Source organism: Chroicocephalus ridibundus, chromosome 13 (assembly GCF_963924245.1).
Source record: "Chroicocephalus ridibundus chromosome 13, bChrRid1.1, whole genome shotgun sequence".
Taxonomy (NCBI): domain Eukaryota; kingdom Metazoa; phylum Chordata; class Aves; order Charadriiformes; family Laridae; genus Chroicocephalus; species Chroicocephalus ridibundus.
In genome coordinates, this window is record NC_086296.1 from 12,810,321 (window position 1) to 12,838,016 (window position 27,696).

Here is a 27,696-nt window from a genome sequence, read left to right on the forward strand (position 1 = left end):
AAGATGTATATTATCACATGAAAATCTGACCGTGAAATAAGACACGAAACAAGTAAAGTTAAAATAAGACATCAGTAAATTTGTGGTAAGTTCACAGAATGTTATGCAGCAAGACATAAGGATCTTCCACAGTCAAAACACCGCCCCACATAAAAGGTGTCACCAGGTGAACGTATTCATGTATTTCTACATATTTAAAGATGTCTCAGAGTGGTTTTCGATTAGCTACAAAGACATTAAAATACAGAAGACGCTGCTTCCATTGTGAAATGAGGCAGAATCTCTCCTTTGAAAATGAGAAGAGGTTCTCTAAGATTGAGAAGCACAAACATATTTGGCTACCTGGAGGAACAAAAACCAACCTACCAAAAACCTGGTTTATTTTCAGTTGGAAATGTGTTTTTCGCAACCTAGAAAGAATGGAGGGCAGCAATTTCTCTTTTAAGTAGTCCCAGAACACAAGCATATGCACATACACACACCCCTCCCTCCACTTGTGCCATGCTGTAACTCCCATTTCTGTTGACCTTTGCATAAAAGTTTTCTTTGCAGGTAGGCACATTTAGGTTTCCAGCTCTTGGTGTCTTTGGAGAAGTGCACAAACAAAGGTGAGTGGGGAAAATACTTCCAGAACAGCACAGAGAAGACAGCTTTGTACTGAAAAAGGGCAGAAAAATAAATCTGTGAGATTTCAAGGCTTTGTTTTAAATCCTTTTCCAAAAAGCTGTGGGGAAACTATTACTAAAACTTCAAAGGAAAAAAACACCTTGGCTTTCCAATTTCTTGCTGTAAGAACATATGATAGTAACTTTATGTTCATATTACTGATAAAAACTCACTGCTTGTTAAGTGGAACTTCACCAAGGTCCCTGATCCTCTACCAGGAAATACTGCTGGTTCAAGATTTTCATGTGAAAATAGATATCAATCCTCATGATCTAGTGTCTTGCCTTACCACATAAAGGTATTTACAGAGCAAGAACATTTTACTATTAAATAATGGAAAACCCATTTTAAGTGTTAGCTTTGTTCAAACATTCAGTGACAATGTGTCATTTTGTATCAGAATACACAGGATTAGACTGTTGTGTTTAGATAGACAGTAAAATCTAATAAGCAGCAAACTATTTCCACTTAGGAAATTTCAAACATAAACAAACATATTTTTGCACAAAAGAAAAGGAGACAGACTCAAACGAACAGTCTGGAAAGGCAGAAATGTTGATAGGAATAGCAGTCTTTCCAGTGATTGATGATAGAGATAATGATTCATATATCCATACACTTAAATGGTTGTCTTTGCCCATGACTGCTGTCTAATTAATGTGAGCCATCATTCATGTGAAAGAAAATTTTTGCTTCTGGAAAAAAAATGCTGCAAACTGCCAGCAGTGACAGTGCCAGAAACATGCCAATTAGAGTGATTTCTGCCAAGCAGCAAAAGGGCACAAAACACTGGTTTCCAAGCAACTGACATTATGAAGTATTAAATACATCGGAAACTAAAATTGGCAGATAAACATTTCACCTTCTTGGTTAGTACTGCCTCACTCTCTGCTTCTTAACTCTACATTGCCTCTCCTCCCTGCTCTTACAGACTCCACTCTATCTTCCAGTTAATCGTATGCATTAAGGAATACCAACGTATCATAAACTCTAAACACTAGCATCTTTTCTGTCTGCATCTATTAGAATAGATAGATTCACAGGTAACGACACACAACGTCATAACCAGAACTCCAAAAATAACACATTTCTTGACATTATAAATTTTTCAGTAGTAGCTGCCATTTCAATCACAAAATTTAAATGGTTTTGTATTAAAGTCAGCTACACAGCCGCTAGTAGCAGGAAAAGAAGTAGGGGACACTGCTTTTTGGGTAACAGTCTAACTCTTGCTGCAGGCATAAAGAATGCATTAGTAGAGGCTGGGCTTTCTGCGTGAAGAGTGACTTTTAGAGGTCTGCCTTCAGGAAGCTTGAACCATTTTAAAAAGCCATCCAGTTTCTAATTTAAAACATTAAAAGCAGCCAGTTAAGTACTGTTAAACTGCCAGCAGTTTGACATTTAGTTTTATTTAACTAGCACAGCTAAACAGATGCACAGAGCCATTTTCTTCAACAGGGATTGTAATGCAGAGGTTTAGCATGCCCTTATTGCAAGGAAAGGCTTGACTGGCTCATGGAATGGCACGGACACTTCCCCTTTGAGCTCGCAGCTCAAAGCTACCAACTCCTAGGCATCACTGGCTGAGGATGACCACAGCTTGTCATTTTCACATGGGCACCTATGACCATCACTGCACGGTTTCCAGATTCTATTACTTTTCCTAACTCCTTTTTACTCCAAGAAAGTATTTTCAACTAGTTTCATTTGAAGCAATATACTTATTTTTTTAAGTGCTATCTTTTGTGGCGATGTTTAACAACAAGAGTATTTGCAGTACACTTGCATGGTCTTGGGGGGCTGAGTTAGTCTACAGAAGCGATTTATGGCAACCTGCTTTTATTAGGGATTAACAACTACAAGCTTCCAATGCTTTGGTAATCTCTTTTGCTGTGTAACTGTTCCTACATCTTTCTACAATTTATTAGTTACAAAGACTTCTACCTTCTTGGTTCTCATACAATACATCCTCATGCAAGTGTGGATTATTTAACATTATTTCTGGATTCCATTTACAGATGTCATTGGAACAAAGCAATAAGAAAGGATCTTCCTCACAGCTGAATGTCATTTACTTTTAGTAAGAACAGCAATAGAAATGAAAACATAATTCTTAGCTCAAAGCTAAAGATATTTGAATGCTCAAGGACAAAGGTGTTGTCTTTTCTGCCATACCGTATTCCACCCACTGAATCTGACATCAGTTTTTCATTTTGAGTTGCACAAAGATAAGCAAATTCCTTCCTACATTTTTATGCTGTCTTTAGGTAAAATGATATCTGAGAGCTGACAAGTGTCTCCCTAAAGTGACTGGGTACAACTCATCAGTAGGGAAGAGCCGGTACGACTTTCTACTTGGGAATAGTGACTGATAGTTGTGAAAGATGAGTAGTTAGAGCAACCTCTGTGTTGTGTCATCATCCTCTTTTATATCATCATAAGGACTCAAGAGAATATTACTGAGAGGAGGTATGAGGTCATAATTATAAGGTTAATCTTCAGTTTAATTATGTTTTTAATGTGTAAGATAGAACATGAAAGCTTTACGAATGCAGCTAAGTCTGTTCCAGTAATGGCTCTTCAAATATTTTGGAGATAATTTTAAAATTCATACTACTGCGCTATGTCACTGTGATCATTAACAAACTTCCTCACAGTTGGTTCCATTATACTCTTTCATACAAACAAGCCGCAAGATCACAGACACTACTTCCTGTGAATATGTATCAATTAACATCCAATTACGACAACTGCTGGGTGTTCCTTTTCAATCAGGAGGAGGAAGAGCAGCAAAAGCCAAATCCACAAAGGTCATTTGTATTCACTGACTCCCTGTAGTATGTATTAGCACGCTACTCTGCTAGCCTGACTGCTTTAATTGGAAAAGTTGCTGCCCTAGAGAAGAAAACTCCAGTTTTCTTCTTTCTTTTTTTTGCATTTTCCACTGTGCTTTTTTCTAAAATAGCTTTTTCTATAGTCTATATTGCTGACATGTCCTTTGGTCCAAACCAACAATGCAGTCATACTCACCTGAAATTGTCTTTTCCCACAACTTCATATTTCAATATTTGGTTAAAAAGTCTGTGGGTTTGATTCCTTTGCTCCTCTTGCTGTTCTTTTTTCTACATGCAGATTTAGTCAAAAGTAACATTGTGCAAACACTCAAGATGAACGGCCAGCACATTTTCATTGTTAAAAGGTCATACAATGATACTCAAGGAATTTCCAGGCTTACACAACAGAACAAAAATTAAAAAACACTTAATTTATACCTTTGATTTCCAGATATTAAGTCTGTTGAATATTTTTCTACATTCTGGGACATTTGGCTACTCTACATTTCAGAAAGCATTAGAGAAAGTGAGTTCATATTTCAAAATGACTTTTCTCAAACAAGTTTCTCCATGGCCATTATAACTCATACTACACTTCTTAAATAATATAAAACATGTAGGATTCATGATTTAATGGCCACAGTAAACTGAATAAGTTATGTAAGTGTGTTACAGGATCACTACTGGTATTACAATGTAAGGATTGCATCGTGTTAAACGATGACAGGCAAACTTCATTTGAGCATTTCTTCAGACAACGGTGCTTTCCAGAAACTAGCATCAAAGTGACCATTGCCTATACAAGAGGAAAACGGCAAATTTCTCCTGAGTGTACTAAGCAGTGATGACTAGGCCTTGACCATGCTAAACTTCTGACCTTCAAAAAACAAACTGTGTGTGAATATATCATTTACTGTTCAGTAAACATAAGTAAATATACATTTATTTGTTCAGTAGCACAAGATTAAGTCTTCCCTTTCCACCCAGGCATTTGAAATCACATGAAGCTAGTTTTGAATGCAACTGTGATTTAAAGTTATGGGACTAGAAGAAGCTGGCAGAGTTGGAGATGCTTTAACACGTAGGTATTTTCTTACTTAGCAGCACTATCCTCTGTGGGTGTGGTGCAGCTACAAAAGGTGACTAGAACACAACAGACAATTCTGCTGATAATGTAGAGGAATATAATCTTGTTTGTCCCTTCAGCTGTATTGACTTCTGGAGGTGAGAAGAGTCAAAAGGGCTTTTAATCACTCAGAAAAGTTATGACATCAAAACACATCAGGATCAAATCTGTTCACGTAATTTAAAAAAAAAAAATCTACATTTAACATAATTTTGCAGATTGCATTATCATTAAAAATTCAGTGGAAGGCAAATCTGCATTTATCATAACATGGTGCAGGAAACAGATGTGTCTTCAATTAAAAGTAGCCTAGATTAAACACTTCATCTGTTATAGGAAACAACTACACTCACCCAGAGTAATGGGCTAGATCTCTTAAGAAGTCTTTCCCTGGAGCTTCTAATTTAGTAGGCCAATTTTGAAAATAAAAATCAGAGAAAACAGAGGCATCACTGAAGTCTAGAAGAATAAAGCATTTACTTACCTGAGACACACAAGTTCCAATTGTAGCTGTTCCAGAGATAATTAATCTTACATCCTCAATTTGACTTTAATTTACCTATGAGAGTAATAATATTTTTCCACCTAATACCTAGCAGTGCAGTAGAGATAAGACAATGCTTGCATGTATTTAAGTTCTAGCCATTGTAAGATTTATCAAACTAACATCCCTAAAAGCATAAGATAGTGGCAATAAGATTAAAAAATAAATAAATAATTTAAATGAAAACAGTAAGTAAAAATATACTCCATATGTAAAAAATAAATCATTTTTGCCTTCAGTAGCAAAAGCAATCCTCATTCACACTCTGACATCCATACCAATCAAAAAGCTATATATTTATACAGTGAGTTTAGCTCAGATACATTGCCTAGTTTCTAATCCCAATTTACTTGACAGAGATGCAGAGGGGTCAAGTGATTTGCACAAAGGTACATAAGAAGTTAGCTGCTCAGCCAAGAGTTAGGACTGATATCTTCACAGTCCCCCCCTTAATTTCTGACCTCCCCATACAGCACTCAACATAGTGCTGTAATAGTCAGAAACAGAGAACACAAGAAACAGACTATGTAGAGAGGCAATTGGCTTTGTTCCCTTCTTCTGGCATGGACAATTCACAGAATGGTAGAGTTGAAAGGGACCTCTGGAGATCATCTAGTCCAACCCTCCTGCCAAAGCAGGGTCACCTAGAGCAGGTTGCACAGGACCACATCCAGGCAGGTTTTGAGTATCTCCACAGGCAACTCCACAACCTCTTTGGGCAGCCTATGCCAGTGCAAGATTTAGTCCCTCACCAAAGGGCCCAAAGCACTACCTTCCGTGGAAGCAGTCCTATATCATGTTACTCACTATAATCTCAAAGATGATCTAGATTTTTTATAAAATCAAATTTAATTTCATAGTTTTCTACAATTATAGGATTAGAAACTCACTCAATCTACTGAACTGGAGAGAATTTCAAAGCTGTGGAAAAGTTCATCTGATCCCAAACATCTCGAGGATGGCCAAGGCACACAAAAATGCCATGGAGCTCCTAATGGCACTTCAAAAGCACGTTTCCCAACAAGTATCAAATCAAGACGCCCTTACGTTAACCTAGTAACAAAATGACACATCATTTGTTCAAACTGTAAGTTGTAATGAAATAAGCTGTCCAGTTTGCTTCGTCCAAATGTCTACAAATCGATTTGCTAAAATTTTTAAAATCAAGCCTTTTAATACCAAGGGTGATGGTAATTCTCATCCTACAGAATACTTGCAAGTATTTTTTGTCCTACTCATTTGAAATAAAGACTGTAAAGCAACCAAAAGTAAGCTCTGAGCACCTACAACTCATATATCAAGAAGTAAACTGATCTTAGGCAGGTTATCATCAAAAGAACTTTAACTTGACCTCAAGGAGACAATACCACTGAAATTTAGCAATGAACAATGAACACAAGCAGTCAAACATAACTAACAGTGCATTTATGGCGAAAATAAGTCATGCTTTACTAAAATTGCATAACCAACCTTTGAAGTACACAGCTTTTATTCTTTTGTTTATGGTTTATTACTATTTTCAGCCAAGTTTATCAAGTGAAAATTCACTAAAAGTGAATTAACAACGTGAATAATAAAAATAATTTAGGGCAGAGAAAGACAAAAAGGAAGAATGTGAAATTTAACGTCATCATGAGTAACTAATATAAAATTTACAAATTGCTCTGATGTAAAAATTTGGGAATATTTAATACCACTAAATTATTGTGAAATGTAAAGTTCTGATTACTCTGCAGTACTATATGCAAAGAAGCTACTTTTATCTAACACCCTCGAGTTTTATGCAGTTACAATCTCAGCCATACAGTGCAAGAGCCTAACTTGTTTTCATTATATTATGCTAATCCGATATCATGTGTTCTCTTGACTACCATATTTACTTAGATTTAACCTAATAATTAAGCTTTTATATAGATGCCTGTCTTATTGCTGCTTGCTTTAATTCAACTATTTTTATCCAGTGAATGCTCTTCAAAGACTTAAAGTCTAGGAACCCCGTAAACACTTGTGTAATCCGTACGCTGCTGGGGCTGGCAGTGCTAATTTGTCAATTTTATTTGCAGCAGGCTGTAACTAAACCTTGCCAGATGTAAATCATCTTTTTGTACTACTGCTTGCTGTTTCAATTGCAAACGAATCTCATTTCTTAGTTAAACACTCACATCAAGAAAGCTAGAAGGTTCCAGGAAAATTTAGAAAACCCTAGAGTCACCTACTGCAAGGCTTATTATGCAGTTTAGCAACTGTTTAAGCTAATACTGAGCAAATAGAGTGAATGGTCTCTGTAGGGAAGTTCGGAGTGCAATCAGAATGTGTGATTGCAACAGAAAAGCATACTGAAGCCTCAATCTTGTCAACTTAAGCACCACCTGCAGTGACAATGGTGAAACATGGGTGACAACACAGTCTAAGTACATTTAAGAGTACAAGTGCCTAAATGGGAAGAGTACTCTTTGCTAAAACCTATTCCCAATAGGCTTCCCTGGTTTTTGTTTTCTTTTTTAAAATGAGACTATAAGAAATGCCCTGCTGGGACAGAAGTTTATTGTGTTTAGTAGCAATAGAAGATACTCTGTAGCAAAGGCATACACACCCAGCTACTTTCTGTGGTCAGTCCCATAAAATAATGATTACTGTCCAAACTTGTTTCATACACAGGACCCTAAATTCATGTCCTATTATACCAGGTCACTACCCATCAGATAAGGGGCACAAAAATCTATTCCTTCCATGTCAGCATCTTCCCAAGACTCAAGTTGGTATATTCCAAATGAGTCCATGCAGGTATTTCTATAATAATGGTAGATATTTTCATTATGATTTTCCATCACATAGTGGACATTATACGTCCTAACATTGCTCATTTTTGACTGCTTTATTACCAGATCTTGGCACAGCACTGTGCCGTGCAAAAGACTGCAAAGAATTAACAAGCACCTTTATAAACAACACTAAGACAATATAGTATTGATATAGACAGCTATCAAACAATCATTCCTCATACGGCATTGACAAGATTTTGAGCATACATAAAGCCTATAAAGGAAGATTTGTAAGCCATTTTTGCTAGGGTGTTAGTACCATTTATTAATTCGCCTATAATCCAACTGCTGCCACTGCAGAACCAAAGATTTCTTTAGTCTTGACTGGCCCATTTCTGTGTGCTCTGGATTTCCTTACCTTGAGCGAGCTAGAGCTTCACTAAGAGTCCTCAGCTCCTTTCCTGTTTCTCTAGCTGGGGAGAGCCTCTTCACTGGTTCCGGTGGATCAGGCTGAAAATTATCAAATCGAAAAGAAATACTACAGTATTAATTAAGAAGAGCTTAGCATAGAGAAGGTATGTGCAGTCTCAGGGTTCAGTCTTAATCACCAAATACTTTCTGAGATGGTCATCATCTGGGACAACACTGTGTCATTTCACAAGCATGTAAACAAGCCGTATACGATAGTGCGGTGCATGGCCACGTATATGTGTGTTCCAACAGCTTTTAACTCATTGGCTGACTTCAAGTTTGACAGAGATCTTTACAGGCAGTTAAGCACCCATAAGCTTCATTAAACTACAAGACAGGAAGAGGAGATTGTTCAATGGCCTTGACTTAAGGAATGACTGCTGCAAGCGCTTATGCATTAACAAACTACAAAAGCATGGATGGGAGAGAAGTCTTTTAGAAGTCCCAATCCAGAAAAAATTTCAATCAGACTCAAACCAAAACGCTCCACAGATATAGCTGATTCTGGAGCACAGAACAGAACGGCTTTATTATTTTCTTTCTCACTCTTATTTTTAAGAGTCTACAAACCAGGTCAGCAATTTTACATAAGGGTATTAAAATCACCTATATGTACATTGTTCAAAATGCCTGCAATATTTTTTCTTCTGAGCAGCTACAAAACTGAAATACATGGGAGATGAAAGCTTCTATTTGTTGTTGAACTAGCCCTGGCTTAGAAGTACTCTTGGGGTTTCCAGAGAACAGCTGCATCAATTTCATAGAATTATGATTGCATGCTGTGCATATGCAGTGGTTTTGCATGTGTTAGGTAAGAAAATATGCAGCTGAGGCAGTGCTCAATGTGCAAAAAGTACAGGCTAAATTGCTATCCATTGAGAGGCAATAGCGCTGGTCTGCAGAGACTGAGGTGCAGCCAAAGGTATTCCTTGAAGCAATTCCATGCATTTCATAAGTGTCCTAAGGTATTCAGAAAAATAAATTCCTGGTAAAGGAAATAAAGATCCTTTATTATGCACCTGGGAAAGTACGCGACAGGATATCGCAGATCTCAGTTGGATCTGTAGAGAAAATTGCCACCTACTCCAGAGAGGCTGCAATCTTATTTCAAATTTTTATGCACATCTGAGCGTATTTTTTGATTGCTGAACCAACTGGTGCTCTGCATGGACAAAAGCTTCTGTGGTAAGATTGAGTTGCATTCTTCACCCTTTTTTACTATGTTTTTAACTTTCCAGAAAGTTCTTTTGAAGTGCAAACAAAAGAAAATACTTCTTATTATTGAGATGTGTAGATAAAAATGACAGTTGTGAAGGAGAACTGAAAAGAAAAAAAAACAGTAAATGAATGCGTTTGTGGAATGTTTCTGGTATTCAAGCCAGAGTGCTTCTGCCAGTAAAACAGCTGGCATAGGTGCCCATTTTAGCAGGACTTCCACTGCCACATCTCACTTTTCAACTTTGTTAGCTTCCACCAAATCTGAAATACCTCACTGGCTGATTCGAATTAGATAAAAAAGGAAATTAAATATTGTGTTATGGTAGGTGAGATATTATCGGATGCTGAAGTCAGGCTAGCACTTGTGCTTTCCTCCTTAAAGAAAAACTTCTAAAAAAGAATTTAAAAAAATGTTAGTGTTAGTTGTCAGTTTTCATATAATTGTAAACAGAAGAGAAAGGATGGTAAAAAAATTATGATCAAAATCAGATGCCTGGCATTCAGTTTTGTTCTCAAGAGAAAGGAGATGGATCAGATTTGAAACAAGCTAACAAAGACAACATACGATGAAAAATTAAATCTTTTTGCTAGACTGTCAAATAAAATTCAGGCAAATTGTTAAATGTGTACAGAGGAATTAAAGGGTGTTTTAATTCCAACATTTTCTTCATATTTAACTTGCTTTGGGCTAGATAGCCACAGACTATATTGTAACTCCGCGCCATAGTACGACTGGCCTAAGAACATACATTTAGGTGGTCTTGGATGAATTGGAACAGACTTGCCACAGTAACTGTTCTGTGCTCACTAAAAAGTGTTATTTAAGTAAAATTATCTCCAGGCCATTCGATATTTAAAATTGTAGGCTAAGGTCACACCAGGCAAAGGCTGAAACCCTGGTATAGGCTAGATCATCAACAACTGTTAATTAGTGCAGCTCTACATAACACCCAAAGGAACAGCTCTTTCAGCTTCAGGTTTTTGAAATCTAAGGATGTGCAATATTGACCTACGTAGTTTAATAAAAATATGAATGTTTTAAATAAAAAGTTTTTTGAATGTATTAGCCATTTCTGTGCTAAACTGTAATGTAGTTTAAAGGTCAGTCTTATAGAACTGATGCATGGAATAACTAACACAGCTAATCTGAATTTTCAGAACACTATTTTTACCAAGTTACAATAGAACCCTGCATCTCACTCAGCAATTTTTTTTCCTGATACCTTCAGGATGAGTTTTACTAGATAAAACCTATGAAATGTTCAGTCACCCAGCAAAAGGCTGGTTCCTTATGTACAGTAATGCTTTAAACCTTGAATTCAGCAAATGGATAGCTATATGAATAATTAAAACACGATATTTGTCTGTTGCCTTCTTTAACTTCATCTTGAATCAAAGCTTCACCAGTAGTCTCACCTCTGCACTGAAACAGTCATTAGTAGTGACCTCAGCCACTTCTTTGGTTGTTTTTTCCTGCACATCTTTTTTCACAGGTTCCTAAAAAATGAGCAAAACCATGTAACAATATCTGAAATACTGCCAGTTACCCATACTGTAGCAGGTCATAATTTTCAGAATTAAGTGGTACAAATAAATTTTTCTACAGAGATGCAAACTAAAGCAAAAACAATGGTTAGTCTATTGTAGAAAAACTTAAAGTGTCACTAAGGAAGTTTGGTGCACAAATAGGTTCTCATATGAAGTACCTCCCAACTGTGCAAAATGCATACATGCTTTCTAAATTACTGTACTTAAATGCTTAGAAAACGTAACTTTTCTCTTGGAAAACTCTTATATAGACTGCTGTGTCTAACATAAAAAGAAAATCCAATTTCCAAAACCAGGAATAGGAAATTACTTACCTGTAATTGCTCTTCCCTGAAGAAACACACTGTGATAGACCACTATGCTTGGATCTGTGCTTTTACCCCCCAAGGAAGGCACAGACTCATAAAAATCCCTGAAGTCAGACACAAGTCTTTTAGTCCTCCTTCAACCATCAGTTTATTCAAGTGTAAGGAAGACATATTCCCTCCTATTAAAAAAATTATATAGCTAGATTAATAAAAGACTTTAGATCACTCAGCAGTGCACGGTGCTCAGGCTAAAAGGAGGTGAAAACAGTAATTCTTTCCTGCTCTAGTTTTAGATCAAAGAGCTCATATATTGATTCCAAGCAAAGCAAAGCTGGAGGCCCTAATGAGTTACATCTATATAGTCAGGATAGAGCTGATGTACAAAAAAGGCTGAAAGACTGCACAGCAGACTCAGAGATGCAGATGAAATACTTGACACGCCACATAGTTTTTGCACAACAGAGCAAAGCCTGGAAATATTCGAGTATCAGAAAAAAAAATAAATTTTAAGAGCAGAGCATTTTGCTTGTTGGAATCTTGACTTGAGAAGGCACAAAATTCTTTCAAAATTTATGTTCCTGTGCAACATTTCAGCAGAACAAAGGTTCAAAGTATAACGAACAGTATCTTCACCCACTGGAGAACTGCAAACACCGATGTTCTAATGTAACAACTGAGGCAGCCCACAAAAAAAAATAATAATAGAAAACTGAGGGGAAAAAACCCCAACCAAACAGGCCCCAACCCAGAAATGGTACTAACAGCAAAGCAGCTGGAATGGAAAGAAGATTTTCTGCAAAGTATAAGGATGAACTAATGCAATGTCAAGAAGTAGTCTGAAGGTTCCACCATTTCATGGAGTTGAGGTACACTTGAACAAGACTGGTCAGCAGCAGAGACAGATGGCAAACTGACGCTGCTCAGGAACACAAGCCTTACCAGAGGGCTACCAATGTACCTGAGAGCATGCCTCAGTGAATCCTCAGCAAAATTCTGAATATTAAATGTCTTCATCTGTGAAAACAGGCTTTCAAAAGTAGATTGGAGTTATAGAAATGAGTTGCCAAACAAGACCCCTTTAAAAAAAAAAAGTCATTTCCAGCAAAAGTAGTCTGAAATATTTTAACTACATTTCTGTATATTCATGAACACAAATGATCTATCCAGCACATAACGCTAAAAGACAAGTAATTATTTATTTCCTCTAATTTGCCCTTCTAAATTTCAGAGTACTCTTAAAGGTAGAAAGGTGTCAGATGGGTGGAACAAAAGACTTTATCAGTGAAACATCTTCAGAGAAGCTGGTTCAGAAGCAGCTTGGTTTCAGAATTGGAAAAATTTTCATATTTTGGGCAATATTTTATTTGTATCAGGGCACACTTTTTTTTTTTTTTTGAGTGAAATGAAAAACCCAAAAAACTCCAGGTATTTGGACACCTTTCAGTCTCCTTTCCTGTTACTGTTTCCATACAGGTATCATCTCTGCATTGCACATCTATTTGTAATCTGTAATCCTAACCACCACAGCATCATCTCATAACACAATAAGCAACAAAACCAAAAACCATAAACTTGTGTCAGTTTTCTCATCTTCTCTGCTACAGAAACAGCATGCAGCAGACTAATGCTGGTGGGGAGGTTTGGGTTTTTTTTTTTTTTAGATTGCACACATTATCTGTATTTAAAGAGAAAGCTAGAAGAAATCTGATTTGGACTTGGAGCAGAAGCATCTTGCACTCCAGGAACAGCACAGTTTCCCGTCTGCTTTGCTCCTGACACCCCCCCCCCCCTTTTTTTTTTTTTTTTTTTTTTATAGCTGGTGATACCTTGAATTACATGATTAAAACCAAGTGGTAGAACATGGCCCTAAGGTTTCAATGGCTTAAAGGCACCAGTACACTGACCACTGGTATAAGGTCTGGCACCATTTCGTTATATCCATTGCAAGACTAATGCCACAGAGCACTGAAGAAAAGTTTTCTCAGCTGCAACATTTCTCTACATCTTAGCTCTGGCCAGCCAGCTCTGCCAGTTCATGAGGAAAGGAAAGAGAGCTGTGAACCTATCTACCCATAGCACAGTTGCTCAGGGAGGGAGGCATCACATACACCACCCCCTCCACCCAGGCACTGACAATGTGATTCAATCAGCCTTATCACGGAAAACAGATGGGAATAGCTTCCTTTTCTCCATTATCTTTCATTACTATGTGATGTATTGAAAAGGTGCAATCTGAGCTTAAAACAGTAACAGTACCTAATTATAGAACAGCAGAACTCTATCTTTTTAATGTGCAGTGCAGATATAAAAAACAGAGAAAACAATACTGTTATGTCTAATTTGTTAAACTCAATATATTAACATGACTATCTGAACAGTCTTTGGAGTTTGGGTGTTGGAGTTTTTTTTTAGTGTTTCCAACTTATGAAGACTTTCATCATAGTTCACCTAATTTGCTTTTAAGCCATCAAAAGGCCTGTTTCAGTGATCATTTCCTGCTTTCATTATAGTGAGGTAACAAAATCTCATACAACTCCATATGTAAGAAACAATTAAAAAAAATAAACATAAAGTAATATACGAAACATCATCTCAAAGTAACATCACATGAAGAAGTGACCCCAAAGTTTTCCATGGAAATGATAACAGTCATTTTTCTTGAGCTCACATCCAGCAGCTCTAGGTGAAATGAACTACAGCAATCCTGCAGTAGGTGGAGCTCGATGCCATGTGATGATCTACAGCTCCGCTCCTGTGGACCTGGAGGTGACCCCTTTCAGTGCTACCACAGGTGGCTAATGGCACACAGGAAGCACTGGCCATGCTGCCTTAGACAGCTCTTTGTGTGTCCTCTTCATCTTTAGAAAGAAAATTGAAGGCTCTTAAGGTATTTTTGGATTAACAAATTCTTGTTTAGAGCTTGTTTGAGTCGCAAACCACCGCCTGCAGACATTCTAGATTTTATCCTAACAATTCCCAAATACTTCCACTTTCTCTTCTAAATAATTCTGGAGATTAAAAATTGTTCAATTCTAACAAATCCTTCCTTTTATTAAGCATTCTCTCCATTTCATACACCTGTCATCTATGCAGATGTCATTCTGTAAATTTTGAGAAGTTCCAACTTCCTTCTAGAAATCTTATTGTGAAAATAGCCTGCATTGGCAGTGTCTATGCCATCTACAGATGGAGAGTACAGGTACAATCAACATGCTTTTAGGTTGTACACTTTCAAATTTTTTGTTTAAGCTGATGAAAGAACCCATTTCCTTAGCAATTCATAAAGGTTCTTCATTCTGGCCAACTCATTAAGTTTATACGTTATTGTCAAAAACAGCAGATTGACACACTTATTGCACTCTTTTTCCTTGTAATATATCACTTGAATAGGAGCATTACGATTACATTTGCAAACTGTGAATGTGTTTTGATGAAAATAAATCAGCACAGCCTCATACAGGCCAACATTTAGCCATCCAAATGCAAGATTGTCCTGATGAAATATATTTTAATTTTACAAAAATTTTTAGAAAGCTTTTGTGAAGCACTCCATACAGAGCTTACTACTGCTGTTGTGCAGGTGGGACTGTAAATGTTGAATTTTAAAGGCAGTATTCTAGCCAAGTACTTGGGATTATTTTATATTTTTTCCCCTATTTCTTCATTTACTGCTGCTGCTCAATACTGACCCTTTCTGCCCTTTCACTAGAATGTGGGAACATGGAACAGAGATCAGAACTAAAAGAGAATTTTCAATTAAACACAAGAGGCTCAGAGACAAAGGGTTTCATTAAGAATATATTACAGAAAATTAAGATTGCTTTAAGAGTAATGCTATTTCAGTGCTTCAGCTTAAAAAACCCAAGCCACAACTAAATCTACACACGTAAATATATATCAGCATCAAAGACAAGGATACCCGATTTGTTAAGGTTGTACTGTACCATATCAATAATGCAAAGCACTTTGCAGTTGAGAATCTCTGTTGCCAAGGGGAGCACTTGATAAGAGCTATTGCAGCAGCTTCCGTTCCTTGGTGTTTGATCAGAAATGGTCCTGATATCGATGGAAAGGGTCACTCATCCCACTGTTTTACCATAGGTAGTTTTAATGAGCGAGGGAGTTCCAGTCCTGCTAGGTCTCCTTCTGCACTCCAATGAACACATTACTGTCAATATAGACACATCAGGAAAATGGAAGGAGGCAGCTGAAAAGTGAAAGAAAGGTCATCTGCTAGTGAAGGCATGAGAAAAATTTGGAATAAGTAGATTCAATTTCACCTCTGACATCCTAAATAAAACATTTAACACCTTATCCCAGCTAGCAGAAGCCTTTTTTTTTTCTTTTTTGATTACAATGAATTTTTGTACAAACTCTACAGCTCATTGTGCCTCTACTCCCCATGTCTGAAATGGGAAAAGTAACACTTCTTTTTCATTAACATCTATGAAGTATTCAGCTATTATAGTGATGGAAAGCCTATGTACAGAAAAACTGTTGTTTTCATAATAAAACCAGCTTGAATAGCTTGCTATTGTATATTCCATTGATTTCCCTCTGTCTCTCATATTCCTCGGGGAAATTATCTTTTGATTTTCTTGTCTCCAAAGAATATTTACCTAATTCTGATAAGTTTGGTAAGTTTTGTAAAAATAATTGGATCAAATTAATCTCAGTTGCATTCTTGTCAGTCCATTTACTCTACAGTTACTTTTAACCCCGTAAGCAACTACATTATTTGAGCTGCCATCTTTATAGCCTCCATAAACTGTTTTCATTATGAAGATCTGAAAATTTTGAAATGTGTCCTTGGAAGTCAATGCAAATAAGTAAGAAAAAAAAAATATCACTTCTGTATGACATGTGTCTGTACTGCTTATATTTCTGTATTCTGTTTCTGTCATTTACATGGTCTCTGGGCAACATGCAAATAACCTAGGTACATGCAACACTCCCAAAGCATTTTATTCACATTTTTGGTTGCATACTGGCAGTGATATTACTCAGCTTTAGCTAATGTTTTCTAGATATTTTCCCCTACTGAAGTCAGAATTACAAATGTTCTCACCAAATCTTCTTCCAGAAGACCAAATGTCCCAAAGGCATTTTGGATTGCCAAAAATCCATGCTGCTAGAAATGAATGTAATCCCTGTTAAACTGAAAAAATAAAAACCTTTTGCACCACAGTAGTGCTTACTTCCTTCTTGCATTTAGTAGGGTTTAAAATAGATTATGAACGTGCTGAAAAGAACCCTTTAGGCACAAAGGATACTCAGGAAGCAGAAGCATCTATAAATCTCTCTAAAAAAATTAGTTTCTTACTTCTGCTAGTCTAACACAGGATTTCTTATTGGAATGCTATGCTAAAAACATGAAAGTTCACGAACCAAGGCAGGAGTACCTAATAAAATTATCAGATCGATATCTGCTACAGCACAGAGTCTCTATTCAATCCAAAAGCAACAAACAAAAAAGAACATGCTATTCTGTTTTATTTCATAGTGAGAACAAAGTTAATTTGAGAAGGAGTTGGGGAAGACACAGCTGGAGAGCAGAGTTACCAGCCTCAGGAAATTCAAGGAAATGTAATTGAGAACAAATTATCTCTTTAATTACTTTTGACCAAATCAATAAAAACCATGGAATAAAAAGCATGATGACTGCCACCTGGTAGAGGACAAAGAACACCAAAGTTGAAAATTACCACAATACTAAAAGACGGCAGTGTTAAGAGCAATCAAAGCACTTCTTACAGAAGAAAAAAAAAAAAAAAAGAGGGTGAAGGATATTACTTCAATAAACAAGCAGTGCATGTAGAAGTTAATGGTTGTTTTTGGCCACTGCTCACTGTTCTCAGCTGTGAAAATCATTATCTCTTTACTATGTCACTTCAATTTCAAATTGTCCCACTCAGGGATCAGAAAAAAAAAACACAAAACAACCAAAAAACTCCAAGACCTCCTGTTTCCTTCTGAACTTCCAAGGTTTCTCCCATGCTGGCTTTTATTTACTAAACACCAATTTAGGAATTATTTAAGTTTCAGGCACAGCACTTATTCTTGTCAGTGTGTTAATAAAACAGAGCAAGATCTTACCTCTCCTTTGGCTTCATTCCCAGATATGAATAGTAATACTCACACCTGGAGGTCACAAATATGTAGCTAAGCACAGCTGGCTCTGAGTGTGATGGATGGGACAGTCTTCTGGCTAGGCAGAGATGGAGGGACTACAGTGGCTACAACGGCATCCAGTGGCAGTGAAGACTCCAAAGCTTATCTATCTATACTACTTACACGGTCCTCATTACTATAGTAGTTTAGCAGTTCACCACCTTTAAGACATTAATCCTCGCAATATACTTGTCAAGTAGGAGAGTGGTATTATCCCTTTTGTATATATGAAGAATGAAGGTAGAACAAGGTAAGTGACTTGTCCCTGCTCACATACAACATATACAGGAAGAGCAAGATATTGAAAGCAGGTCTGTGAAGCCAAAAGCATGCGTCTTAGTCTGGAATCACCAGATTCCCTCCCTCAGTCTGATTAAATCTTACAGCATTTGTCACTGTCACTGAAGAACATTAAAAGGAGGCAAATTTCTGAACCTCCTTCTTTCTTCTCAACCATGTTTCAGGTTAACATTCCATAACTGTTCTTCTTCATGTGGATGCTAAGCACTGAAGTTAAACTGGATTTCAGATGTGCTGTTGACACCTTGCCCTCTGCCTTTTTTTCCCCTGTCTTATTGCAACTCCTCATGGACCTTAAGATCTGCAGATTTGCAAACAGTTCCTTTAAAAGTCTTGGCATTTATATGTGAGCAGGACGACCTGTTTATTTTACAGGCTGAGTAAAAGAAATTTCACTCTGATATGACCTTTGCTCGGATTTGTTCTTGGAAGGAAGCAGAGCGTCCACTTTCCATCTCCAGAATTCTGTATCTAGATTCATAGCAAATATGCTGAGACGACTGGCTCAACTGACCCGTTACCGAACTCTTCCCAAGGTCCCTGACAGTGAACATCTGCTTTACCGTGTTCCGCAGCAGAGCTGGTTTAGCTTGAGATGAATGTCTATTGTTTAGTAGAAACTAAATTTCACAGCACCAGGGAAGCAGCATCAAGGTGGCCTGTAGCTAAGCACTGATTTTTCTGAGATGTTCCTCTGCTTCTTTCTCACAGGTCCTTATGTCAGGAGTTACTTCAGCTGGAAATAGCAAAGAATTGCAAAGTGCTGAACTGGCTCAGGAGCCTGAGACAAAGTACACTACTGCATAATAATCACTACCCTGTGCTCGCCGAATAGCTTAAATAAATGCTTCACGGAAGTACAATTAGAATTAGCAAAAATAGAGGCCTTAAAAACAAATAATGAAAAAGGTAAAGAAATTAGGCAGTTTAGGAAGATGGCGATATCTCACTGATTTTTAAATAGTAAACTGTCTTTGAGATACACCCTTTCCCTTGCAGTAACTAATTCCTTTCTCCTCTCCTGCCCAGCTTATACCTTAAACTCACGCACAGACTAAATCCTTCACACGGGGTAGTATGTCATTTCAGTCTCACCAACACCGATTATGTATAACCTCTACACAATAGACAGAAAAGGCAGGATGGCAAATGGACTGCCTCTGTTCTCTAAAACCACAGTCACATTAGCTAGAATTTCAAAGTTATTGAAAATTCAATATTACAACACAATTTTTCCTCCCAGGAATATGTGTCTTACAGTTTTTGAATAGGCCTGATTAACGTGCAGGCATGCCTAAAAAGTTATTTACTTTTTCAATGGAACAGATCTGACTTCTACTAAAAGCACCATCATTGGCCCCGAAAAAAAAACCAAAACAAAACACAACTCAGGAAGATGAGCTACTTCCTATTTCAATGTCAGACCTACAATGGAAAAAAATTTCAAGTGACAACATAATGCAGACAATGCAGTGAGATATGCTATATAGCCTGAGGTAAAAGAAACTGGCTTTGGAGTCTTTTTTGTTGCAAGTTGCTGTAACCCACATAGCGAATAAATGGATTTGGGGCCAAAACCATAATCATCACTGCATCCATTCCCACCAAAACGCATTCTCTGAGAGGTCCTGGGGGCAAACATGCACCACTCCTGCTGGTTTTGTCGATAAATAGAAAATCTCATTCTGCAAAGACTGTTAAGCGAGCATTTTTTGTAAGATCTAAAATCATTTTAAAGCACAACAACAAAGAAAAACACATTAAAAAAAATACAGTATGACAGGCTTCCTGGCACAATTTTCTCAAACAACAGCTGGTCAAGTATGCCAGACTCACAAGAAAGAAAGAGCTGGCTGTGCTTTCTAAAGGACATTATTTCAAACAAACTAGATCTCAGAACTTGGAAAGAAAAGTCTTTTTAGTTGGCATAGGGACAGGAAAACTATTGGTAGAAGGAACAACTAATTACGGATAAATTCACCTCTGGAAGGAACTGTGGATGCATAAGCAAGACCAACTTTGCCCTTGTAAACAGAATGCACAGTGCATCAGTCTCAAGAACTTCTGTCTCAAGTTCTGAGACAGTTACTTTCAAAACTTCTTTTAGAAAACCTCTTTCATGCAAGAAAGCTGAATTCAAAGTTATCAGCTTTATGTGGGTGATTTTGCTTTACTGATGTCTCAGAACACCAGAGAGCGTATGTTAGTAAGGTTTATTAGAATTCATTGTATCCACCTGTATTTGAATTTAAAAAAAAAAAAAAAAGGAAGGAGAAAGGGCTTAGAGATTTTTCCTGGTACTTAGAGTCAAATTACTGGATGCTAAGTTCCTCATTATGTGAGCTCACTTTGTGCCTGCCTAGCACTTATTTCTAGAATGTTTCAGCCTGATGAAGTATGCTTATTTTTCCGACAAAGATGAAGCTAGCCAAAGTCTGAAACCCTTCTAATGCGAATAACGATTTGTTAGAAGCCTCACAGTGAACTAAACTCTGATCTCTGGGCAGCCAGACCCAGAAGTGGTTCACACCTGCAAATACGGACACAGTGACTTTCAGAAACATCATCTTAAAGAGGATGGGCAGGACCAATGGAAGCTGGGAACAGCAATGCCATGGAAAACCATGTTTATTTAAATGCTTTAGCTTCCAGAGCTCTATGACACTGGCTGCTCACAGACCGCATCTGCAAAACTTCAAAATTTACCAGACAAACATTTATTTTGCTACAAAGTACCAAAGTAAGAGTAGTAGAAAACACAGTCATTTCCACAATTAAAATTGGTTACTCTCAGATGACAGTAGAGTAAGTTTACGTGCTTGTGTGTGGGCAACCAAAGAGCTAGAACTATGACAACCAGAACTCTAAAACACTATAATTGATTGTCATTTCAGATTGCATGACCCTATTTACTTTATTTACTTGCAAGGAATATGCCAAAATGTGTTTTACCATGATTCTTCTCTAGAGAATAGCTGTGAATAACTGGAATAGCCATGGTGGTTTTTGCTTGTATTTTTATACTCGCAGGACACAAAAATAAGCCAATAATCTTCATCTCTATCCTAGGCTTTACTTTGGCCTTAGCGTAATAAAAAGAATGGACATTACTGAACCACTTTCACAGTAAAACTTTAAAAGGTCTTGAACTTTTTTCCTGTGCTGAAGGCTGAGGGTGTCTTATTCAGGATTATGCAGAAAAGATCCATCTTGGACTTTTGAGTAAATCAAACAGTCTATAATTGGAGAACTAAGCTAAGAAGCATTCAGTCAGATGAACACACATACCTACCAAAGCCCTGTTGTAGTATACTATTTATTTGGTCACATACCTAGTTTGATAAGAAGCTATGAAGTCTAACATAGTCTTAATCAGTGTGAAAGATTGTATTTACTTTCTTTAAAAGTTTGAGAAGCCTTAGGGATGTGTCAAGAGTCTAATTTCTGGACAATCCATATGGATAGTCTAGAATTAGCTGTGGGACTATGACACATTCTAACAAAATAGCAATGTCTTTGGATAAATGCTTAAGCTAATGTGTTCTGTTTCATAGCTCTGTTTTTTGCTAAGTAATAGCTAAACCTCTTGTAACAGCAGCCTGAAGGTGTTGGAAAGGCTGGACAGAATACTATGGCTGGAGAAGAAAATGTCAAACGTACAGGGAAAGATTAAGCCTGAGCTTGTTAGAGCAATTGTTTCACTTGTATCTCCCCAGCTCACCAGTGGCACACTAAATGTTATTCTGGGATCACAGTGACTCATGTTTCTGTGGAAGAAAATAATAGAAAGCCAACATTAACAGAAAGCTCAGCCGATTAAACTTCCTCCCATCTATAGCCTTCCTAAGAAAACTTGTGTGGAGGAGAGCTGTAACAGATTGCTTTCCAAGTAAGAAATCTAAGTTACTACTCAGGCCAAATAGTTATCAAAAGCCACCACTTCTTTTTTCTAAAGTGGTAGCTGATATCACAGCTGATATCTGTAGATCCTGAGCTTTTGGCAAACAAACATTACATCCAGTTCAGGGAGGGTGGAGGAAGGGATGAAGTTTGTTTTGTTTTGGGTTTTTTTCCCCCTGAAAGACAGCTAAGACTCAGTGACTAGGAATAACAAAATCCTGTAAAGGAATGTTAGAGAAGTTTAGTAATAGTAATTCTCTTTCATCATCACAGCACTTTAAAGCGTTTTTTAAAGGAATGCTGTTTTCTAGCCACATCAAGATAGATAATGTCCCAATGCGCAAACTACTGATACAGATTCTCTCCTCTAAGACTGCAGACTAGTTAATCAGAATCTCTAAGCGGATTGGCAAATACAAAATTTTTGTTTAGTGTTACTCAGCATGCAGTGATATACCTAAAGTCAGAATGTAACCTCCTATATGGAGTAGCTAGACAATGATAATAATACAGTAGGATCACTATGGAATTTATCCATCTTTTTTTCAATTTATGCTTTTTTTTATTCAAAACTTAAACTTCTACATTTATCTTGCACACTGCCACATTTTTGATATTCTAAATCGTATTTTAAAAACTCAGATGATTGAGTTTGTATAATGAGAAATTTAATGACCTGTAAAATGAACCGAGTGCATCTGCCAGCCCTAAAAAAGTCATCTTTTCACCACATGCAAGTCACAATATGGGACTGACAGTTCCATTGTTATTCTTCCAGGCAGCCACTCCTGTTGCTTTCCTAAAACAAACGTGCAAAAAACCAACATTTTTTGATGCAAGTTGAAGGCCAGGATTATTAAAATGCTTAAATATTTCTTAATATAGAATAAACAAAGAACATACAATGGTTGTTACATAAATGCACATTCTCCCCAGGTAAACTGAAAAGACAAAGTTTACAAACAAAAAAATAACCAAATTCTGAACCACTGTTTAATTTCACTCAAGCATATTTTTGTCAAAGGGTCAAATTCTCTGCTGGAATAAAGACCCTAACTGAATCCATATTTTGACAGGAATGAATATAGTCCATACCACAACAGCAGAATGAATATGCATCCACAGACTGGCTGGCACCAACTTCATCCATGATAAACATGAGACAGATGAACACATCAAGAAAAGGATCTTAGTGGCTATGTTTTATGCAAGATCACAGAGTATCCTTTAATCCTGATACAAAGTCCAAAACATGCTTTTTATCTACACCAAGATACTAGCATAGGGCTCTGCATGGGTTTTAGGTGTAACATACTGAACTAAAATGCCCTCTCTTTATTATCTGTTTGTAATTTATACTAAAATTCAAGCATGCATGCGCACACACACACATCCCCCTTATTCATACCTAGTGCAGGCTGGATCATAAATTAAGTTTGCGAGCATTCTGGCATAGATTTGACTAGGTTATCTGCAAATAAAGCCTTATATAATTTTATCTGTTACTTAAAAAGAAAAGTACTAATATTTAGGAACTACTCTACCCTTCTTGTAAAAGAAATTCATTCCAAACTGCTAACATCCAACACATAAATAAGGGAATAAGCCACAGCTAAACCGCCAGAACTCGACTTTCCGAAGGACAGCTATTTTGAGAAGCATTTTGTGATAGCTGTGCCAGCTGCACACACAGACCGCATTACATCTGTGGCCCATTCTCCTTAAGCATTGTCTTTGTTTTGATATCTTATTTTGTATTCCATTAGTTTTAAGGCTGTATGTCATACTGCCATTAAATCACTGTTTTCAAGCAATAGTGTCTTCCAACTGACCTCAGAGCAAAAAAGCACAAAGACTTACATTCATACAATTTGCTGTTACAACCAATAGGTGCTGGAAAGCCTTACTCCAAAGCCTCAATCTTACACAGCTAACTTGCTCTGACTTACCAATTATTGCTGTGCACCAATTCAGATCTCACATAGATAATATAAGCTAACATTAATTTAGGAGTACAGCTGAAAGTGAAATACCCAAAGGGAAAAAAATTACATATACAATATTTTACCAAAAGCAGCTTTCTTAAAAGGGAAGGATGCAAACATTTCTGATGAGCTAATGGAAATGGCAAAGTGACCATTTGGAAAAGGTTTGTTGGTTTTTTTTGTAATCTGTTTTTATCTGCTTTCACCAAAAGATGAAGTGAGGTCACTGTCAGCAAGTGTGATTTCTGACTGCCAGACAGCAGAGTTGAATAAATTCCATGCTGCTGAGCTTCTAGAAGAAGCCAGAGAAAAAAAATAAATAAAGCTTTCATCTGATGAACCTGAATAGGGATCACTAGGATCCTGCCAAGATTTAATTTCTCATTTTTCATGGATTAACATCATTGTTTATAGTTCAGGCTGTTGCATAGTGACACAAGCTCTAAACAGGGTGACAAGAAACAAACCCAACCAAACAATTCCAAGATACAGCAATGCCTCTGATGGGAGTTTAAAATGAGCTTATTTTACAGAAATCCATCTATGAGATTCACCAACAATGGCAGCATTTGTCGAGGCAGAGCTTGCGGGTGAAGTGCCCGAGAACCCTCCAGCGACAGCACAGCTGTCTTCACAGAGGATTCAACTCCCTGAACTGTAATGAGCAATTTGTCTCACAGCTTTGATCCACTGTCAGTTTAGCTGACACTGACTCCAGGAATTAATTTGTAACGTTTCAGGCTAACCTAATAAAACAAATAAAAAATTTAAGTAGTGTGTGGTAGATACCTGTAGATAACCTATCACCTGCTGCAGTTGTTAACAGAAAAGTTAAATGTCTTTCTGTTACAGTACAAAGGCTCTCAGTTTCTTGAATGCATAAATACATAACCCTAAGATATAAAGTATTAACAAGGTAAAGCAGCATAAAGGACAAAATATTTGAACCATATGCTCCAACCTAATACTGTGTTGATCCTATGTATTTGAGAAGCTTCCTTAGAGAAGATACCTCCTTTGTTCAAATAAAGGATCTGTTCAGTTGTACAATCTGCCCACTTTGGAAAACAGGTTCAGAACTAGAGGGAGATCAGTTTCAAGTTTTTAAAACCATCACAATGGAGTTGGACTAGAATATGTTTGGGTTTTAATTACAAGACAATTGTTATAGATTTTCAATTACTTTGTCAACGTGATAAATGCACTGTGTGAAAGTCATAAATACTAGCTCTGGCATAACTGATCAACCCTAATTAAAACATTAATACCAGCTTTAGAAAACATTTAGGAAGGGGAATATAAACTCTCTTTAAATTCAGTCCTACTGCTATGCTGTCATGACACTGCAGATGAATCACAGTTCATCTCTTTCAGTCCATTCTGGACAAAAATCTTTGTCAGTAGCAAACTGCCACTATGTTGTGGCTTAAGGTTGTTCACAGTGGTGGTGTGTGACAATGACAGCCACACCATTCTTCACCAGCCAACAAACTTACCAATATTATTACACCTGCAAGAACACACTAGTCCTAAGAGTTACTAATGACTAGATTTCCAGACCTTTACTATTTCCTATTCCCCTGTATTCACGTATGTGTCTGGCAGTAGGTTGGGTGACTGGAGCGAAACATTGCTGCTGGGCTCTCGTGTGTGATTTTTAGTGAGGAATGTTTTGCATGTAGGCTCCACAAAATAATATTTTTTAATGGCAGCACTCTGTCACAGCTTCTCTGTCATATCCAACACAGCCAGTTAGCAGAACTCAGATCAAGATGACCAGTAGCACCTGGGGTCACACAGCACCATAAATACACAAAGTATCAGTCTAGTTGTAGGGGAATTCAACCATGTGTGTAAGTCTTATTCTAAAACTGTCAGACATAACAGGTTTGACTTTCTGCCATTACGTCATCAGTGGAAAAGACAGCGTTTGTCCTTTATTTTTAGGCTATAGTTACGAGATAAATTCATACATTCTTAAACAGCTCCCCAAACAGCAGGGGACACAGCTGACTACGAGGATCATTTGTTATCTAATAAAGCTCTAAGTCTTCCTCTATCTGAATGGGGAGCTAACAGATTCAAGGAGTACAAGCAGTTAAAGAACAACTTTGAGGGGAGAGGGAGGAATCACCAGAGACACAGGGTTCTTGAAGCACTGAAAGGGAAACATTGACACACAGTGGGACCTAATGATGCCACCTAAGAATCCTGGCCAGATCGGGATCCTCAGTTGGAAGACAAATGAGGCTATCTGACCACCAGTAACCATTGGTTGTACCTGCAGGAGAGAAACGAAGCACTAAGGCCAAAACTAGTGAAGTAAATACATTTCAGACTGAAGCACTGTAGTCCAAGGACTGCTCTAACAGACGAGGAATGACATGATTTCACCCTCCCAGAAGTGCCACAGGCATTAGCTCAAGGCCAAAGACACAGTAGAGTGCACTCACAGTGACTAGGATTGGCCAGAGGCTTCAGTGGGTTCTGTAATTTACTGCAACCTGACTTCAATTGCAGCAGAGAAAATATTACAAATAACCCTAACAGCTTTGCGGTCTCTTTATTTCAGCATATGGATTGTTATCTGGAGCCCGATGTGATACAGCTAGAATTTATCTTTTACAAGTAAGGAAACTTAAAAAAGTCAAAGTCATTCTTAAACAGGAAAGATTTGTAACAGATGCAATGTATGAATGAGCAATTACAAATTCAGATACTTCACAACAGCTTTATGAAGCCTCTTTTGACCCTTAAATGAAATTGTTTAGGTCCAATTGTTTTGGTCTGCGGACCAAAATCTAGCCATGTTTCACTTGAAGAACTGTGCCTTACTCCATGATCACTCCACTGAGGTTGATAAGAGAAGCAGATGAAATATCCAAGTATTCCACCCACACCAATAAGGACTGTGGAATCTGTCTTTTGTACCTGCTTAGACTAGCAGAGAGGACACATAAACCTTTTAGCAGTAAGTCATTGAGGAATTAAGTTAAAACCTCCCTCTTAATACACTGGAAAAAAGGTTCCAGGCTACAATACCTCAAACAATATCACAGCCTCGTTTTCACAAATATCATAAAGTAACTCCTTTTTCCAAATCAACAGAAACCAAAGTAACATTATAGCTACTACCTCCATTCCCCATACCCTGCTTTAGTGCTCTTAATGTAAAGACCGACAGTTATATAGCTGCCTAATTAACTTGACTATCTTCCCCTAAAAATACTCTCTATCTTAGCTCTCCTTCTGTGCAAATAGCATAATGTTAATTTAATGGAAAGGTCATATTATACTACAAGGAATGCAGTGACATTCCATTACGTCCTTCTCTCCCTGCTTACAGTCCTCCCCCCCATTGCTGTTGTGCATTCAACACTTTTTCTATAGGCATTTCATGAATAATGAGAAGGTACTCTAGACATGGAAAATGCTGCCTTCCACTGCTTGCAATTTAAGAGACATCATTGTATAGTCTCAAGGAAAGCAAAATACCACCAATCTGATTTTACACAAATGGTTTTTCCTCTGCAAGCCAAACAAGCTTTAATTACTGTGCTTTTCCCCCTCACTGCTGAATGCCTTCCTTCACTTTCCCTGCACAGGGAAATACTCCAATTTAAGAACAGTTTTCAAAATTCTTGCATTCAGATCAACTTACCCTGAAACTGTTATTTTTCTACATGAGAAGGATGATGCATGCCATGCAATGATTCGGGGGAATTAGCAAGGTGTCATGGCTAAACTTCCACTTCCTTAAACTGCTGTCTGCTCACTTAAGTTCACCTCTCCTTTTTCAATTGGATATATTATTATTCATCATTTTCTATGCTGAGTTCTCTGGTAGTATTGCTCTGCTGACC

The 27,696-nt window shown here is 37.4% G+C and overlaps 1 protein-coding gene across 1 annotated transcript in view; it reads right to left on the minus strand.

The window, feature by feature from the left end:
* Positions 1 to 27,696, minus strand: part of CCDC60 (coiled-coil domain containing 60) — an 84,182-nt gene that overhangs the window by 39,880 nt on the left and 16,606 nt on the right. Inside the window, exons 2-3 of the mRNA XM_063351371.1 lie at positions 11,038 to 11,118; positions 8,351 to 8,442 (exon numbers count right to left, since the gene is read on the minus strand). Coding sequence (XP_063207441.1) covers positions 8,351 to 8,442; positions 11,038 to 11,118 — 173 coding nt within the window. The remainder of the gene's footprint in view (positions 1 to 8,350; positions 8,443 to 11,037; positions 11,119 to 27,696) is intronic.